We start from the raw sequence: 18,341 nt of genomic DNA, 5'->3' as shown, positions 1-18,341 counted from the left end.
CATTCCTTCCATCCCTCCCTCTCTACGTTGCTGCGCTTGCCACAAAGGTCAGACTTCCACAAATGTCAATGTCAGTTATCAACACTGACCCCACCAGGCTTCCCCCTCCTGTCACAGCGCCAGCGACGCGGCTATCTCGATTCTCGCCCACAAACCTCTCACCGAGCACTCTGCAGCAGGCCTAAAAATAGAGCAGGCCACTTCCTTGCCTATCGGTTTTCCCTCCACATGCTTGCCCTTTGTCATATTGATAGCTCCTTGAAGAAGCCCCTGCCGAGCATCAGGGGTGGTAAGATGAAGGTGCTTTGTCCCTGAATGTATGCCCCCTAGTGGGACTCGGCGGTACTGTCAGAGAGCGGGACATCAGTGTGGTTAATCATCTGTAATACTGCATGTTCCCAAGGTGGCTTCAGATTTAGATCTGCAGCATTGGACACTTTTGATACAGCGATTAGGAGGTGTGAGAGGGGGCAGAGAGACAGTAGAAATGTTGGCACAAGACTGGGCATCCCACCTGTCATTGTCTTATCCCTTCCAGCAAAAGAGGACAATATATTACTTTTATTCTCTAATATATCCCAATCCAGCTCAGAGGCCTCTGTAACCTATGTATGTTCCTTATGGCCTCCTTTTCTGTTTACTTGGCCATATGCTTTATGTCAGAAACAGAACATCAACTGCACACACTGTAGTGTGGTTTATATTACGCTACTAATGTGTAGTGAGACATCTTCACATGAGAAATAAACCTTTAGAGGTTTGATTGTAAACAAATGTTGTGTTCAAAGGTCTTCCCATCTCAGCTTAACCCTAAACTGAGAGAACCATAGACAGTCTAAAGAGAGAACAAATAAAAGAGTAAATGGGGTGCTGTATCCCAGCCTTCCCAAGAAGTAATTTAGTCCAAGAAAGCAATGGGTCGTTTTTCTGTATCAACAGGAAATAAAACATTTTTATTGAACATTTGTGTATATGAAGTTATATAACAACAGTCAGAAAACTCCACAGAGTGAATCACTACACAAAGTGAAACAAAATTGTAAAACACCTCGCCAAAAATGAAGGTATACACAGCAATATAATTGTCAGCTCACAGTCGTCGCGAGCGATATGGCAGGAAAAAACACTCCGAACAGATCTACAAGATTACAGAGAAACTTTCCACGCACAAAAATACTCAAGCAGGCAGTTGATATACACAAAGGCAACTAGGATCTTTCTACAGCATCAAGATTCTACTTCTTTACACAGCTCTTCCTCGTGTAGCGCCTGACCCACGGCACGGATCTGGCCTTGATCTGGCGTGGATGCGGCACACCTGCGCCAGATCCGTTCTGTAGTCAGCTGCTAATCGGGGGGTTGTCTTCAAAAGTTTAGTGTGGCTTTTTTGTTTGTGTTGCTGTCGCAAGTCCTCAGCGAGAATTTCAGAGTTCTAAAAGTCGCACAGCAAGTACTCAGGGATCTGTGGAGAGGGGATTTTCATCACGTACTGTAGCGTGCATGCTTTGGTTAGCAACAGCTAGGGTAGCATTATTACTGCAGCGCAGGTCATGGCTTTTTTGGAGATACTGTACTACACTACACCCCGTGCAGTCTAAAATGCCACCTGCAATACTGCCTTTCTTTACCTATCCTGGGTGCATTGGACTCTGTTTCTGATTTCAAATCCTTGTGCACTTTTAAAGAAAGCATACTTTAAATTCGGGATCTGTTATTAATTGAACATATGCTAAACAAAAAAAAATACTCAGAGATTTGTCATATGAGAGGCATTTCAAATTGGGTATGCCAGTGAAAGAGCATTTCGGTCTTTCTAAATGCCTGGAATGTCTGTGGGGGGTCAGCTAATTACCAATGGTAAACAGCAGGATTGGAAATATAAACAAAACACATTAATCATATTTATTGCAACAATAAATTAAATCTTCAATTCAATTTGGTCCCACAACAAAGGTAAAATCTAAATACATAGTTCAAAGTATACATTCTGAGTTTAAGAAATTAATTATAAATTAAAATAAAAAATAAATACTCTCGATGGGGCACCGAAATAACAATAACCAGAGAGTACCAATATGAACCATAATAATAACAACAATAATTAAATATACTCAATCATATCGATACTATATAATGGATGGGATTCATGATAACAAGGTTGACAAATTTTATACAGTATATTTGTCATATACTGACTTGAATAAATTATATTTGGAGAAATATAAAAAAATATATGTACACATATATGTTTCGGTTTGGATGGATGGGGGGTTGTCTTTTTGACATTTTTTTTCTTCTGATTTTGGCATGTTCCATTGTCTTTCCGAATGTTGGATCTATATGGACAAAAAAATTTAACCAGGATAAGGGAGGGAACCTGAACAGAAGGTCCAATCTACACAGAATCTACATGTGCTGTCCTAACCAATTCACTGGTAAGGAATACCTCTGATACAACAAATGTTTTTTTTTTTTTTGCTTTTATATTTTACTTTTTTACCTCAGGCAACACCACCCATGTAACACTATGGGATGAACAAACAAGTATTGCACAGTGCTCAATGAAATGTTATGTGAGTCTACCTGCTCACGAAAAGAAAACGCTCCTCTCTTCCCTAGCGCGCACAGCTCCGTCAAATTACCCGATTGGTCCACAGTTAGAAGAGACTGACGATGCTGCTCTGCTCTGCACACTCTCACTTGGCATGTAGAAGGGGCGCGAATGGCAGTTACGACATCACTACATAACGAACTGGGCTACCTACTGAGAAAGTCTACATCTCTACGCACACACGGCAGTCACAGTGATACACCAAGCAGTCCTCGGAGAACGTTATGGAATGACAAATAGCTTCTTTTCTTTTTGTAATAGTGCTATCAACTACACAATAACATTGAAAACATTTAGAAACTCCTCCTGAAGCTAGTATCTAGTATACACAAGAGGTTCCTCCAAGATAAGAGACATGGTTTTGATGGATTAACTTCTTTTGTTTTTTCCCCCTACATGTCCTCCTCCTGTAAGACTGATTTTAAAGGACATATGGACTCATGTTATCTATACAGACCATTAACTTTTACGGTTACTTATTCAAATTCTCATATGTTGTCATATATTCGGCCAACACTATGAAACCCTTTAGCGACCCACAGGGAGGTCACTGTCGATCCTCTGTGCATCAGCGATAAAATAAGAATGTGCAACTAGAGCTTTGGGCGGCGACTGCCCCAGCTCCTTGCGATCCCGTGTCCCGAAAGAAACAAAGTCGACAATTTTCACAATCTGAATGGTGTTCGGTAACAGGCTAACGCCGTTTGAAAGACATTACAGTGCAAAAACAGTAGCCACAAGAGAAAGAAGATTGGCAGTAAATCATGGCTAGCTCTATTGTCACTGTGAGAAGGCAACAGAAAGCAAAGACTGCTAGTTAGGGCACGGTTGCGGCCAAAAGACATTGTTCCCGATGAACCAAAGCTACGACCACTATTGTGGACTGTGCATGAAGAGAGGGTCGATGTACATTTGTTGCCTCCCTGAAAAAAATGGCAGTGTTGATAAACTCGCTTCCCTTTTCTGTCAGCGCGGTTTGCAAACTGACCGCACCGATTACGATCGTTTGTTAAAATTCAACTTTAACAATGTTTAAACGTGCATTACTGTTTAAACGCTCGCTCTCTACTCTTGATTCTCATTTAATTTGAAGGCAAGGAGGTCTTCCATCGAGACACCCCCTGGTGTTAATAGTCCTCCCCCCATCCCAGCCATTAGCAAAGATTGTAAAAAAAATCATGCAGTTACCAAAAATATTCCGACGTTGACTAAAAATATCTGTTTTAAAGCTAGAGTCAAAATCCCTTGCTCCGTAACAGGAGACTGAACTCCGTAATCCTGAACGTAATATTTCCAACAACAAGGCTAGTAAAAGTAAGCAGTTAACACAAAAACATCGTTAATCAAGCTTCAAGGACACAATGGCTACGGCTTGTGACTACTTATGATGCGATTGGTCTCCAGAAGGGTATCTGTGGAATAGACGTTTGGGTTTAAAGCAGACCAGTCTGAAGTGAGGGGACATTCGAAGGACAACATGGTCTTGATTGGTCTTTAAATGAGGACCTATTTCACTTAAAACATAATTGTCTGCATCACCGTGTGAAGCCCTGACCAAATGAGAAACCAAAACAAAATGAAGGCTGGTCAGTTCGCATCTACTTATAAATTCAGCAAAACGCATAGGTCCTCATATGGACAAACCAGTACAAAAAGTTATAAGAAATCATGTGCTTGTATAATATCCAGCAGCATTTATGTTTTTGTTTTTATCCCCCCCACTGAACCATATTAGTTAATGGCCTACTTTTTTCGTTATGATTTCTTGTATATTGTTTAGGTTTACATTTTTTTTTAGTTCATCAAATGAACCCTACATCTGACACCGTCCTTTACATTGTGAGTATACTGTACTTCCACTAGCATCTTGCAGGTTGGAATTTTATACATCTTGTTTTTCTGGAATGCAATAAGGTAGAATTTTTAAATCCTGTAATATATATCGTCTCTCCTATATCTGCATTTACATAATTTAAAATAGAACATCTTATTAAAAACATCGAGATATACACAGATTAGGAAACAGGTAACAACATACAAACACATAAACTAGAAATCATTTTGTCTGCATACTGATATATACAACTGTGGTACAATAAATTCTTTCAGTCATGCGCTATCTATACAGATCATATTGCTTAAAAGAAGGGGGCATTTGGTTGGGGGAGGGGGGGGGGGGGGGGTAAGATTATGGCAACTGACCAACAGAGGCGCCAGTGGAGGGTGTGTGGAATTAATTTTGAGGGGAACCTGACAGAAACACAAGCCCCAGAGGGGATCATGGGAGGTGGCGGGGTGAACAAACTATCAACAATTATAAAAGAAGGTGACATTTTTTCATTATTAACTTTCCGTAAGACGATTAATAAATGGCGGATGACAGTGAATGGACCCTTATATCACTGAGGTATTTACATACACACTGGCTATGAGCACTACATATTGGGTGTGCCACCCCTTACACACACCACCAGAACTCTTATTTCTTGGAGGACAGTTGGGCGTCCACTTCCTCCTCGGGTTTCAGAACGTGCCACTGGGCGATGGGTCTTCGTGGATTGGCCAGCATATCTGACCAATGGCGAAGCTCCGTGCCCGAGCTGTTGAGGCCCACAAAGACTTTACCGATGGCGTCGTTCTTACCGATCTTGTCATAGTCCAGAACGGTTATCACAACTTGAACTTTCTGTTAGAGGGAGGCAGAGGGAATAAGAGGGAAGTGCATTGTTGGTGTCAATTCAATTCAATTTATTGTTATTTATAGTTAATTATCACCATGGACCATGGTCTTAGAACACAACAACAATGTAGCCCATGTAAAAGGCAAAGTAAAATATTAAATATAAAATCAGTAACACAAAAAGGAATATAATTGGAACAACACTGGTTAAGATTGTTAACACGAATTGTTAACACAAAGGATAAAACATAAAACAACAAAGGATAATGCATAATAAAATAAGCAATAAAACAAGGGTTCAGAGGTTATGAATTTAAAACATGTCCATAATGGTTTGCATAAAGGAATGTTTTAAGTTTTGATTTAAAAATGTCGGTTCCACTTTACTTGACAGTATTGACATAAGAGTGACATAACACTATCATGAATGTGTCATAAACAAGTCATAAACGTTTATGACATAACGCTTCTGTTATTAAGTGACGTTCGGTTTTTGTTGTAGGGTTGGGGTTAGGGTTAGAGTTAGGATTAGGATTAAGGTTAGGATTAGGGTTAGAGGTTAGGATTAGGGTTAGGGTTCATGCGTCATGACTGTCATATGTTCATGACGGTGTCATGTCACTCTTATGTCGATACTGTTAAGTAAAGTGTTTCCAAAATGTCCACTGAGCCTGCCTCCCTAATGTTGGATGGAAGACCATTCCATTCAGTTGTGTCTGTTGACCGTGAAGTATAAAACAATGTTCTGCTCACACAACCTGATTTGAATAATTCCAACTGTTATTTCTCATAATAGCACCATTGCAAGAACAACTCAGTTTCATTCTGTAGACTTAACAAGCTCACAGGCCAACAGTACTTGTTTTAATGTAATTGTATCATGTTGAAAAAAAACAGTTGTAGTGAAACTGCTGTTTTACTGGAAGAAATTGGCAATATCAGAACAAATACTTTATGATCAGAACACAGATGTGATGTTATTTGTATCAATACTCCATTTAATTCTCTGTTGCTAAACTGAAGCGCCTATGAAGCAAATTTATAAGTACGAAGAGCACATTTTATAAGATCTTTACAAGCTATTGGCTGTGCCTCATTCACCTATAAACACCCAAAGCCTTTCTGAATCACCTACTCTATTTTTCTTGGCTGCCGGTGACAAAACAAGTATTTGCTCGCTGTGTTGGAGCTTCATATTTTACAGAGACTAAGCACACGAGGACTAGCGCTGTTTGGTCCAGTCCACCTCATGAAACACAACCATTTATCAGGTCACTGCTCTTTTTCGGCAGTTGCTACCTCATTGTGAAAGGCCATTAGCCTTCTTTTCTTTTGTCTCGTATATGCCACGGCACAAAAAGAACAACAATCTCTCAAATGTCACTTTCTTAAGTGCTTTCATCTTTGAAGAAATACGGCGGGTTCAGGACAAGTAGGATGCTTTCCTGACACCCATGGCTTACAACCCCCTTCCTTCTTCGGATATGGTAGGGCAGTGGGAAAAACCCGCAGCAGTAAGCATTCATCGTGACAAACTCCTTGCCCCAGCTATGCCACTGCCAAATGCCATTGCAATTATTGTCCTAATGACAGAAAGATGACTACCAGATTCTTCTCTCAGACTACTAAATGACTGGTCTAATGGTAAGTAATGGCTGTGACCAGTCCCTGCTGTGTACTTGAGGTGAACATGAGTGCAAATGCACCAAAATGAGAAGGCAACAGATGGATTTCTTCGGGGTCATTTTCTCCGCAACCCCTTCTCAACATGTGTCAGGGAAATATAAATTGGCCGCCCAAGAACGCTCATTATATTTAAATAAGGTGCCAGCGTGGACCTATAGTCTTCATACACGCACCTAATCTGGCATAACGTGAAGTATAGGCTTGCTAGATTGGACTGATGGTGGAGGGCTGATGAGGTCTAATTGGGCTGCAGGTGGGAGATGTTGATTATGGTGAGATGTGGTGGCCATTCAGTTATACAATCTGTGATGTTGCCATTTGAAGATAGTGACAATGATGGACTTTCACTGAAGGGACACATGCTCTTTGTGTCAAATATGGAGTAAGCTTCAAATTTAGAGTTGTGTGTGACCAGTTCTGATATGAACAAAGAGAGAGTTATGTTATGCATGCTAACATTTATCACAGAGAGTATGTGTTTGAACTGTGATGTCTTAGATACCTTGAAATCTTATATGTTATATCTTGACATGACTTGCTATGGTATGTACATGATGGTGAGCATAGGGAGGTTTAGTGAAAGTACATGAAATGTGGGTCAGTGTTGGCGATTAATCTCTGTGGGTAGTAAGGCTTTGTGTGTGTGTGTGTGTGTGTGTGTGTGTGTGTGTGTGTGTGTGTGTGTGTGTGTGTGTGTGTGTGTGTGTGTGTGTGTGTGTGTGTGAGAGAGAGAAAGAGAGAGAGAGAGAGAGAGAGAGAGAGAGAGAGAGCAAGCACAGGTGTGCCACTGTGCCCAGGTGGAGTCAGGTGAGGGCGATGGCTGTGCCAGCGAGGTGAGGTGAAGTGGGGAGCACACAGGTAACGCTCTGATTAGCTGACACACACTGAGCTTTTGGAGGAGCTCCAAATTGCAGACGAGTCTTGAGGAATCTAAACTTGTGCCCCCTCAGCTGTGAAGCACTAAATCGTTGTGAGGCAATTACGTCAACGCACAGTCGCATCAACTCCTCATAACAGTGCTCCCTCAGCACCTCGGCGTCCATTTGATCCCAAATCCCAAATGGACGTTGAGGCTGTCATCTCGTTTCTTTTGTAAACAGTGTCTGGGCTGAACTGAATAGATGCCTTTTATAGGCTGTATCAATACAGAAAAGGACATGCAGCACAATCCAAAAAGGAGAGATCTGTGATCTCAATAACTGCTTTGTACAATTATTTCGCCTTAAGAGACTGCTGTCTCATGTTTCATTTGCAATGTGATAAAAAGAATAGTAAGACATAAATGTAACTAGATGTACCGCATAGCGGTACAAAATATGACCGCCGCTCAGTCCTGTACATCTGTTCCGCGAAAATAAATCACACTTCAATTTGTCTCCATCTTTTACTCCATCCCCCACTCTTGAAACTTTTGTGTATGCTTGTTTGGCATGCCTGAGTGTGCGTGTGCGGCTGCACAGAAAGTAGCCTAGGCTACTGGTGCTGAAAAGGTGAATAGATTGTAGAATAGCCAAAGAAGATAGCATTGTTATAAAACCTTTAAAATCTCTAAACAATCACAAGTAGGGCAGTTCATCACAGTTCATCCATTGCAACTGGATTGATTAAAGGTCACTTACACCTGTAGGCTACATTGTATTTGGGAAAAGCAAAAGGTATCAGAATAATGTTATTTATTTATTTATTCATAAACAAAAACATCTCTGTCAGTTCCATGCCGTTTTCAACAGCTATCAAAAACAAAGGTCATTTTTGGATGGATGGATTTTTTGTACAGTAGTCTGAAACGTTATTGTTAATGCACAAATTAAGTAACAGTAGTCTGAAACGAAATACTGTTTTACATCTAACCAGTGGTGCAAATAACTGACATGTCCAAATGGGCCTTGATGAAATGCGTCGCTAGACTGTTCATACACATTTTAACGGGCCAAAGTCGAAGAGCTGTTGTCCGTTAGGCCTATTGTTCGTGCAAATATAGGCTGATTCATGTTCCCTTGCATTGTGTAACTGAGGTCCATGCCTAGTCTGGCTTTCACCAGACCAAGCTCAATTTTTTAAGAAATCAAAAAATAATAAATAGCGGGCAGATCAGGCTGGGTTCACCCAGCCTAGTCCATAGGCACCAGATATTGTTTAAAGGAGAATTCTGGTGTGATATTGAAGTGTATTGAAACATGATACCGAGTGTGAACGTATGTCTCATAGCCCATCTCGGCTTGTCCCCTGCACTCCAAAATCTGGCGCTAGTTAGCCGATGCTACCAACAGCTTTTTCAATAGTGGTGCTTCGGCATCGGGCTAGCCATGCAAATAAATCACTGTTTTACACCCATTTACGAGGCTCAATGTATCTCCACACTTCATTGGTAGACTTCCAAGGGCCCTGACATTTAAAACGAGACACTGACAACTTTGAAAAAGCACTGGTAGTTTACTTACAAGACAGTATCTTCACGAAGTTTAGCATTTGCAGCCATCTTGAATTTAGTCACGATAAGTCGAGCAACGAGTAAGAATGAACAGGTATGATGAGGGATCAGATTCCAAAAATAATTCAGTGGAAATGCATGGATTCCAGTTGCTGCTACTGGAAGAAACTGGAATCCATGCAAAAAAACCTGCTTTTTTTGCCCCAGCACGGGGGGGGAGTAGCCCCCGGGGACGAAACAGAATTTTTCTGTAAAAGTCTAGTGGGGCTACATACCCACCAAATTTCATGTGCACCGGTGTTTCGGTGTCCCGGGTATCGTTGACCAAAAATTTAGGAAGTAGATGACGGGAAAAAAAAAAAAAAGAAAAAAAACTTTGACAATCATTATATGACCGCTTCGCTAGCGGCGGTCATAATAAGATACTTCTACGTTCAGCATTGGCACCACACCACAACAAACTTTTTGTCCATGCTTTCTTGAAAATCAAGGCATCACTTCAGGACTCCACTTAACTGTGGGTACTGTACCATGCTAAGACATGAACAAACATGCAGCTGAAAGGAAATGACTGCTGAAAGCCTAGTGTTAAATTAGCTGTACTAAAACTACATAGTGGTCTAGGAGGAGTCTAATGGCTTAATTTATTCATCCTATTGCTGAGAAACTAATCACCATAGCAATGAGACTTTGCTACATCTGCCTGCCCAGTTTGTATACCCAGTCACCATTACACTTAACAAAATGAATAATGATAAAGAGCATACAAACATCTAGTTCCACCCTCACTTAATTTACACCATTTTATGTTTTGTATTAAAACATGATTTCGGTTCAAGATGGACACACATACCTGGATTTGTTCGAACGGCACTTCAAAGCTGAAGGACTCGTTGTAGTAAGGGTTGAGGGTGTTCTTCTTGATTGTCGTCTTCTTCTTCTTCAGCCTCTTCCCGTTCTGCATCAGGTGGATTTTCACATAAGGATCTATACGGAGAGATGAAAAACAGGATTTAGAAATGCGGAACTCTGGTCCTGTTCACTTGCACAACACAATGGTTCCCATCAAACAACCAGACATTTTGAGCCATTCTGTGGATTTCCACTGCAAACCCAGAGTTTGGTCATTTCCTCCCCAAATAGCTTTTCATCATGATCACCTTTCCTTCTCTCATTTTCCTCCATTCTCTCACTTTTCTTTTTTATTACTATTAGGCATATTCATGTACTCTGATTAGCAACTACTTTTACAAGATTTGGGAAAGAGTCTTTCGAGTAAAGTGTGAATGGGGGGCATTAGTTAAAAGACTACAAACTTTCAAGAATCTTTCCCAAATCTTGTCAAAGTTGTTTAGTGTAAGGTGGCCATTAGCTGCAGCTGAGGAATAGCTACATATTTTTGGACAGCATGTCATTCTGTATAATCCCTATACAAAAGCCTTACCATAGTAATGCATGACATCATTACACCTTAACAATCCACAGTAATCGGTGTATGACTGACATAAAATGAGTCACACAATGTTTGATTATGCCAGCTCTCGCTTGTTTTTCTCCAACAGATCCTGTTCATCCAGCAGCAGGCCTTACTAGCCGTCCGGCGGTCAGAATGCACTTAGCATAACACAGACATTGGCTGCCCTATCACTGGGGAATATTCCTCTGTGGGAAGCTTTTCAGTGAAAAAGACCCACACATAGACACACACACACATACACACACACACACATTCTGCCTTTGTTGTTCATTCAGCTGCCTTGCAATGGAAGGTCACTCTGTTTTGTGTGAACCACAAATGTGGAAATTATCTAGATCCCTTGTTGCTCAAAATTAGCCCTACTCGGTTCCGTTTCTGTAGAGTATTATTTACAAGTGATCTGTGCATATCTCTGAATGCCACATGTTTGAGTTTTTTATGATGACTCTGCAAATCCGAGGGGTAATCCAGCGATAATGTGTCTGGCCAGAAACATCTGTAGGATGTGTAGCAGAAGCAAATATTGGTTAAGCTTAATTCCGCTAATCTTATATCCGATTTAGGGGGATGTCTGTTCGCTGTCAACAGACTGGTGAATTTATCCCTGCTATCTAATGCTCTCTCTCTCTCTGTGTGTATGTGTGTGTGTGTGTGTGTGTGTGTTTGTGTGTGAGCGTATGTGTATGAGAGAGAGAGAGAGAGAGAGACAGAGAAAGTGTGTGTGTGTGTGTTTGTGTGTGAGCGTATATGTGTATGAGAGAGAGAGAGAGAGAGAGAAACAGAGAAAGTGTGTGTGTGTGTGTGTGCCTGTGTGTTTTGTGTTTGTGAGAGAGTGAGGGCAACGGGAAACGAGAAACAGGCAGTCAGCAAGCCAGTGTCTATTGTTACTTTTATTACAGTTCCGCAGAGGTGTGTGTGTGTGTGTGTGTGTGTGTAGTGAGTGTGTGTAGTGAGTGTGTGTATGTGTGTGAGAGAGTGTGAATAGGCCCAGCGGTATCTAAATGAGAATCTCTTCCATCGTTGGGCCAGTCGCCATCAACCAGCCACATTAGTGCTCCATATCTTGCCCCACCATCGCTCCCCTTCCATTCAGTGTTTATCCTTTAGCAAGAGGCGTCCGCTTCGGCCCGATGCCCTCGGCCTCCTCGCGAACAGAAAAAAGGAAATGTCACCAAAAGCAATAACAGGGCGGGCGGAATGACTCCTAGCATCGTTCCGATCGGATGAGAGTGTCGCGGGAGAAGGTTCTGAGCCCTAGTCACCTCAGACAGCGAGCGCACTTTGAGTTGCATTATGCATGAGGGCTGTTTGCTTCATTGGCTCACCGTTTACAGACTTGACTGCCTTTGAAAAACAGCAGGTGGAATTTCAATGGTGCGTTTTCATTAACTTCCAGATCAAATCTTCAGCAAAGTTGTTTGTCTCGGATGTGGTGTTGGTTTTCCTTTTCTGACTTACTTTGGATATATTTCAGGGAGTCATCATGTTGCTATAGGGCAGGCAGTCAGAGGGAAGTTGTTAAGAGTGGTATGTAAAAACATGTATATGTTGTACCTTTCACTTGGAATAGACCCCATGCTTATAAATCCACAAATCAGGTGCGAGAGCTTCATCTATCACTTGTATGAAAGACATATTGTATGTTAACTCCATGTCCATGTTAGGTCCATGTCGATAAAAAACAACTGCAAAAAGTTTAAACCCAAATAATTCACTTTCATTTTTTTCCAAAACCCCTCAGACTAACCTCACCTTGAAAATAATGACACTGGATGTGCTTAACAGGCGGTCACAGAGGGTAAGTTTGACTTTGGTTGTCTGATGAAGGGCTAACGCCTGAAACATAAAATTATATTTGGAGCTATTGGTGTAGCGGACTTCCTTCACTTATTTGTGTTATGTCCATTTCGTCCAGCACCCAATTTTAGAGCATTATTGTTATTTTTACAGTAAGTTTGACTTTGGTAACATGTTCAGAGCTAATGGTCTGGATGTTGGGGCTTGGCTCCCAACAGATGGCCTGAGAGCTGTGTGAAGCCACACCTTCCCCTCCTCTCATCACTTCCTATGGGATAAACATAGATCAGACTGTAGTGGAGAGGTAAAGGATAAGAACTCATTTTTACAGCCCCTCTGCATATTTTTAAATGATCCGAATACTCACAGTATTTACAGGACAGCCCATTTCAGAGAATGAAGGAGAGAGACAGAGAGAGAAATAGAGAGAGAGAGAAAGAGAGAGAGACAGGCAGCTGGCTCACAGTCTTCTGCCATATTAGGAAGTCTGTCTGCCTCTTATCTCAAGCATAAGGAAGCTCTGCTCTTAACCCCATGCACCATCACCAAATAGACACACCGTGAGAGGTTAGAATGAATGCCCTCTTGGGAAGTCAATATTTACAAATTGTAGTGTCTAATCTTGAGAACTCATGAAATTAGACTGCAAATGAAGATGTCAAGCTGCTTGCATGCTATCACACAAACAACAGATGATGAGAGAAGGGTCAATACAGGACTTATAGACCAATTGTGTGATCACCATCACTGTCAGTTTAATAACAGTCTGCTGGGCAATAACTGTGGGCCACCCACTGACATTTTCAACAGAATCATCTGATCTCTCTCTCTCTCTTTTCCAGGAACTTCTAACTTCCCCTGGTGCGAGCGTCTGACAGAATCACAGCACCACCTGCTGCATGCAGTCCACACGGGCAGGAGCAGGAGCGGAAGCGGCCTTGTGCTTTCACTAGATTATTTCGGGGTGTTTTGTCAGTCGTAAAGTACTTCCATATATGTCAAGTGACGAAGCAGGGACTCTCCATGTGGCAGCTGCTCATTGTGAGTACTACTTTCAATACAAAACGGATGAGATGACAAGTTGCCTAGCAACCATGAAATGAGAGCGACTGACTGATAAAGAGCACCAAGGCAAAAACTATTCGGAGCATTATATCTGACTGGATATTTATCTACTGCTATGCAATTTGCCCTGTCTGATACTCTCAGCACAGTCCTATTTTTCACAGTTTAGTGCTGCATTGAAACACTTGAGATCAGTTAGAGGTTCGGTATACAATGTGCTGATGCCTTAGGTGAAATGATATGACAATTTTTAAATGAGTCGTTCTTGTCCATTAGAACAGTAATCGGTCAAAGTAAAGGTCCCCCACAGGTATGGTTCAGCACTTTCTCCAACATCTCTTCTGTGAAATGTGGACAGGTGATGAGGAAAGGTTATACTTGGGCATAGTGTTGGTTATATGATTTGGGTACACACCAAGCAATAACATGTCCTTAAAATGAAAAGTGGTTAATAGCATCTCTGACTGAAAATGTTTGAAATGGAACTATATTGAGATGGAACTACTGTATATTGGTTTCAAAAACATATCCAGGAACATATAGAGAACAAAACACAATTCTTTTTTTCTCTCAAGGGTATAATATGACTGTGCCAAAATAAGTGTAGTCAAACCTGTCAGTGAGTGAGTTCTTTCTTCACAACTAAATGCTTCAATCACCCCGCAGCACCTTTGCCTCTTGTGTGATACCAAAACCTCCAGTGATCAGCACAGTGTGAAAAATATTAATAAAGTCCCAATATATCGAAAGATAAATTTGCACAGCGAAGAGAGTGACTGATAAAGCTGCTACTGAGTCCTGATGAACATGCTAATGAATCACATCACCCGAACGCAGCTCAGTGGAAACACACTTTGTCTCCCTTCAAAGCGCCGATAAGTCCAAAATGCAGAACACACACACACACACACACACACACACACACAAAAATGACTCAAGCCTGTTTTTATCAAAAAGAGTGGAGTCTACTCACGACTCACGAAAAAATCACGACTCTCCACAGCGCTTTATGAAAAGCTATTAAGCAGAGTAAGGTGGACACAAAACCTAAAGGAAGTGAGTGGGCGAAATGGTGGCCTGTGGCGAAAGAAATCGACCGTGTGGGAAAGAGTAGAAAGGGGGTAAACTGGGTCTAAATCTGGGTTCGTCCCAGGGTGAAGTCCGCGTGGACGGGCGGCAAGAGCAGATACTGCCCACTTTACCCTGCTAGTGCCAGCTTTTGTTTGGTGTAATTTTATGCCCTGCGTCTGTCGTCGGCTCCTGCGACAATAACACAAAGCGGTGCTAATCAGTGGGCATCGCTAGCTCTCTCTGGTATGCCACTGGGTGATTGATGGGTATTGTTTTGCTCTTGACGTCTCACGGTAATAGGTTACACTGAAGCACCACACTGTAATTGACTGACTCGTAGTTGAAAGTTTCACTGTTGTATTAGGGCTGTACTTGCACTCAGTTTTTTTTTAAACAAGGATTATTTAAAAGTAAGAATCTTTATCAACTTTTAAATGTGCTCAAAAATTAAATAATGTAACCAATGTATCAATAATGTACTATACGGTCTTACTTCCGATTATCATAACATTATTATGTGCAGTATGCAAATTGCAGAGATTAGGTAAGAAAAAGTGCATATGAGCCCTAAATAAAATAACTGATATAACCATATTGTAATAATGTAATTGCAGACTGTCATTATTCATTATGTTGAATAATGTGTTCAAAGATTGAATGTCAGAAATGTAATAATTATTGACAAAAGTCATGACAGATGTTGCATCTTCCCATTTTTACCAAGGCTCTCACATTGAGACACACAGACTGCTTCTCATATGGCGTACTTCTGCACTTACAATACCTAATTTGAGTGCATTAGCGCATTCACACTGACAATTCTGACGACATGAAGTGCCCTGCTAGTCCCCGGGTTGATGCACTCATAACGATGAAAAAGCTGAGTTTGGAACGGTGGAAACTTTTCACCCTCAACAGACGATACAAACAGCATATGCTGCCATACAGAAAACGTATTTTCAGGAAAAAAACAGCAAACTGCATTCTTCATATACTACAGTGGCATGGTTCCATAGTAGAATAGTCAGGTACTATAATGGTTGAGCAGCTGCAATCCTATATTTAGCAAAAATGGGACAGCATTTCATTCTCAAAACTCAAGAAACTACACAACATGAAGGTAAACATTTGACACAACAGACTGGGAAATGTTTAAGCAGGCAGCCACTGCATTGCTGCACTAGTATTTTATTGACTGTCTATGCACAATTTCAACCAAATTTTGCTGCTCTTATTTTTTCATTATTATATGTGCCCACTTATTTACTTATTTACTTACTTTTTTGTTTACTTGAATGTTATGTTTGTCTGTGGACCTAAATTGGCAAAATATGTCTTGTCTTCACCGTGGGATAGTGAGAAACGTAATTTCGATCTCTTTGTATGTCTGGAACATGTGAAGAAATTGACAATAAAGCTGACTTTGACTTTGACTTTGACTTTGAACATTCCCTTGTCCAAACTTTTACGAGACATATTGCTGGCATCAAATTCAAAATTAATATATATTTTCAAAACCAATACAATTTCTGTTTCCTGTTTAGACTATTCATATGTTGTCTTTGCTCTACACAGTGTCTACATTTTAGAGTGTCCACACTTTTCTGGATATAAGGTTGTACTACATGGGTACCACGATCGTCTACTGTGCAGCCAGGGAACACACATGAAGGCCAAATAGGAAAGAGACAACTAACAGACAACTAATAGTGAACTAATAGATAACTAATAGACAACTAATACAACTAATAGTTTTTCTTTCTCAATCTTAAATGGGTTGGGTTAATTTACTTGACCATTGCTTCTGGGAGGCCTGGTACAGCGCCCCCTGGTGGCTTGTTGAGTATACTACTCAAAAGACTCGACCTGTTGGACCTCTAAGCACCTGTTTAAACAGTTTCCATTAATGAAATGAAGAGTATACACTAATATATTGATACTTTGTCAATATGGTGCCAGTTAACACCAGTAAACACCAGGGATCCTGGGACAGCTGAACGTTTTTACCAATATTATCCAGAGGTAACATAAAACCCAGAATTAGCCATTCCTCACTGACTGAGAAAAGAGACACGAGACATGCACTACCAGCAATGTGGCTCTCCTTGACATTAAGACAAGAGAGGCATTTCTCAGACTTATTTCTAATTATATAGCTTTTAATGGAAATAGCCATCTCTTGTGTGCCAATGACTAATTAGTCTCGATAAACAGGACCTTCGGCAGAGAAAAGGACAAATTACAGCCCATCAATTACATGGTCATGCCCCTCACACACAACCCTATTGCATACACCCCCCCCCCCCCCCCCCCCCACCCCACTTCCCTCTCCTCTTCAAATTCCAGCTGAGTCACAATGGTCATTGTGGTTAATTATTGGCATTATACATGCAGCCCATTACGCCTCTCATCAGATGGTAATGTAAGAGGAGACAGAAGAGGGATCCTCTCGGGGGCCAACATTCACTTTGGAGCTTTTTCAAAACTAAACTTTTTCTCACGGTGACTGGGAGCACCAGTCACAGTGACAGTGCAGATGCACAGTGCAATCTCTGAGGCTTTCGGTCAAGCATGGGAATCCTGTTGAATGGCAGAGCCATGTGTTTGGTGCTGTGGAACCTGAAGAAAAGTGATGTGCACATCAGAACTCAGCTTGTATCCTTTCTCTAAGCAAGAGCAAAACTTTGAAAGAGATGATCAATTACAAAAGGGATGCTAATATTATTATGCTGTTTGTCTGGTACTCTGAAGATACATACTGTCAGTGTTGACATTTCTGAATATGTCTGATTTAGAATGAAATATAGGTAATAAGGAATTAAAAAACACTATTGAGTTCACAGGTAGGTATGGATATGGAGAGAATGGATTTAGAGGCAAGTTAATCTTCAAACTCTGGCAGGGTATATGAATCAGCCTCTGAACTCATTCCTGAATAAGCACCACAACTATTTAGTGATGGAGAACTGTACCTTATCTCTCAAGGCCATCACTTTGAAAGCATGTAGCCATTCAATTGCTAATAATAAACTTTTAATCCTGACCCTGACAGACAGAAAGAAACATGGACAACAAACTTGGCACATCTCTGAGTAATGTTGAAGGCTTGATTCAAGGCCCAAGACGTCGACGGAATCAAACACTAAACATAAAGATGGTAAACTCTACCACAGCGCTCGCCCACACTCTCCAATGTACTGTAGAAAAAGCATTCAGTTCCACTCTCTGCATGAACCAGTCAGGTAACCCCCCCTCCACATACACACACACACACATCTCTTAATGCAGTCTTTGTAGCCCACGGCGCTTGACCGTGGGCAAGTAAATGGGCTGGACCAGGATGGACGCAAATGGAGGCGAGAATATGGGAGTAAGAGCAAGGGGTTAGCATAATAAGGCTTGCAAGCAGTCTCTCTCTCTATCGCTCTCTCTCTCTTTCTCTCTCTTTAGCTCTCTCTCTCTCTTTAGATCTCTCTCTCTCTCTCTTTTTCTTTCTAGCTCTCTCTCTCTCTCTCTGCGACAG

The 18,341-nt window shown here is 41.2% G+C and overlaps 1 protein-coding gene across 4 annotated transcripts in view; it reads right to left on the bottom strand.

Moving 5' to 3' along the window:
* Window positions 1–932: 932 nt before the first annotated feature.
* Window positions 933–18,341, bottom strand: part of syt1a (synaptotagmin Ia) — a 106,676-nt gene continuing 89,267 nt past the window's right edge. For all 4 annotated transcript variants that reach the window (XM_042078843.1, XM_042078845.1, XM_042078844.1 and 1 more), the window contains 2 exons: window positions 10,262–10,395; window positions 933–5,297 (listed from right to left, as the gene is read on the bottom strand). In XM_042078843.1, coding sequence (XP_041934777.1) covers window positions 5,091–5,297; window positions 10,262–10,395 — 341 coding nt within the window. In that variant the 3' untranslated portion in view covers window positions 933–5,090. The remainder of the gene's footprint in view (window positions 5,298–10,261; window positions 10,396–18,341) is intronic.

The sequence above is a fragment of the Alosa sapidissima genome, chromosome 22, assembly GCF_018492685.1.
Source record: "Alosa sapidissima isolate fAloSap1 chromosome 22, fAloSap1.pri, whole genome shotgun sequence".
NCBI lineage: Eukaryota > Metazoa > Chordata > Actinopteri > Clupeiformes > Clupeidae > Alosa > Alosa sapidissima.
The sequence above is the reverse complement of the archived record's forward strand: the minus strand, read 5'-3'. Positions and strand labels throughout refer to the sequence as shown.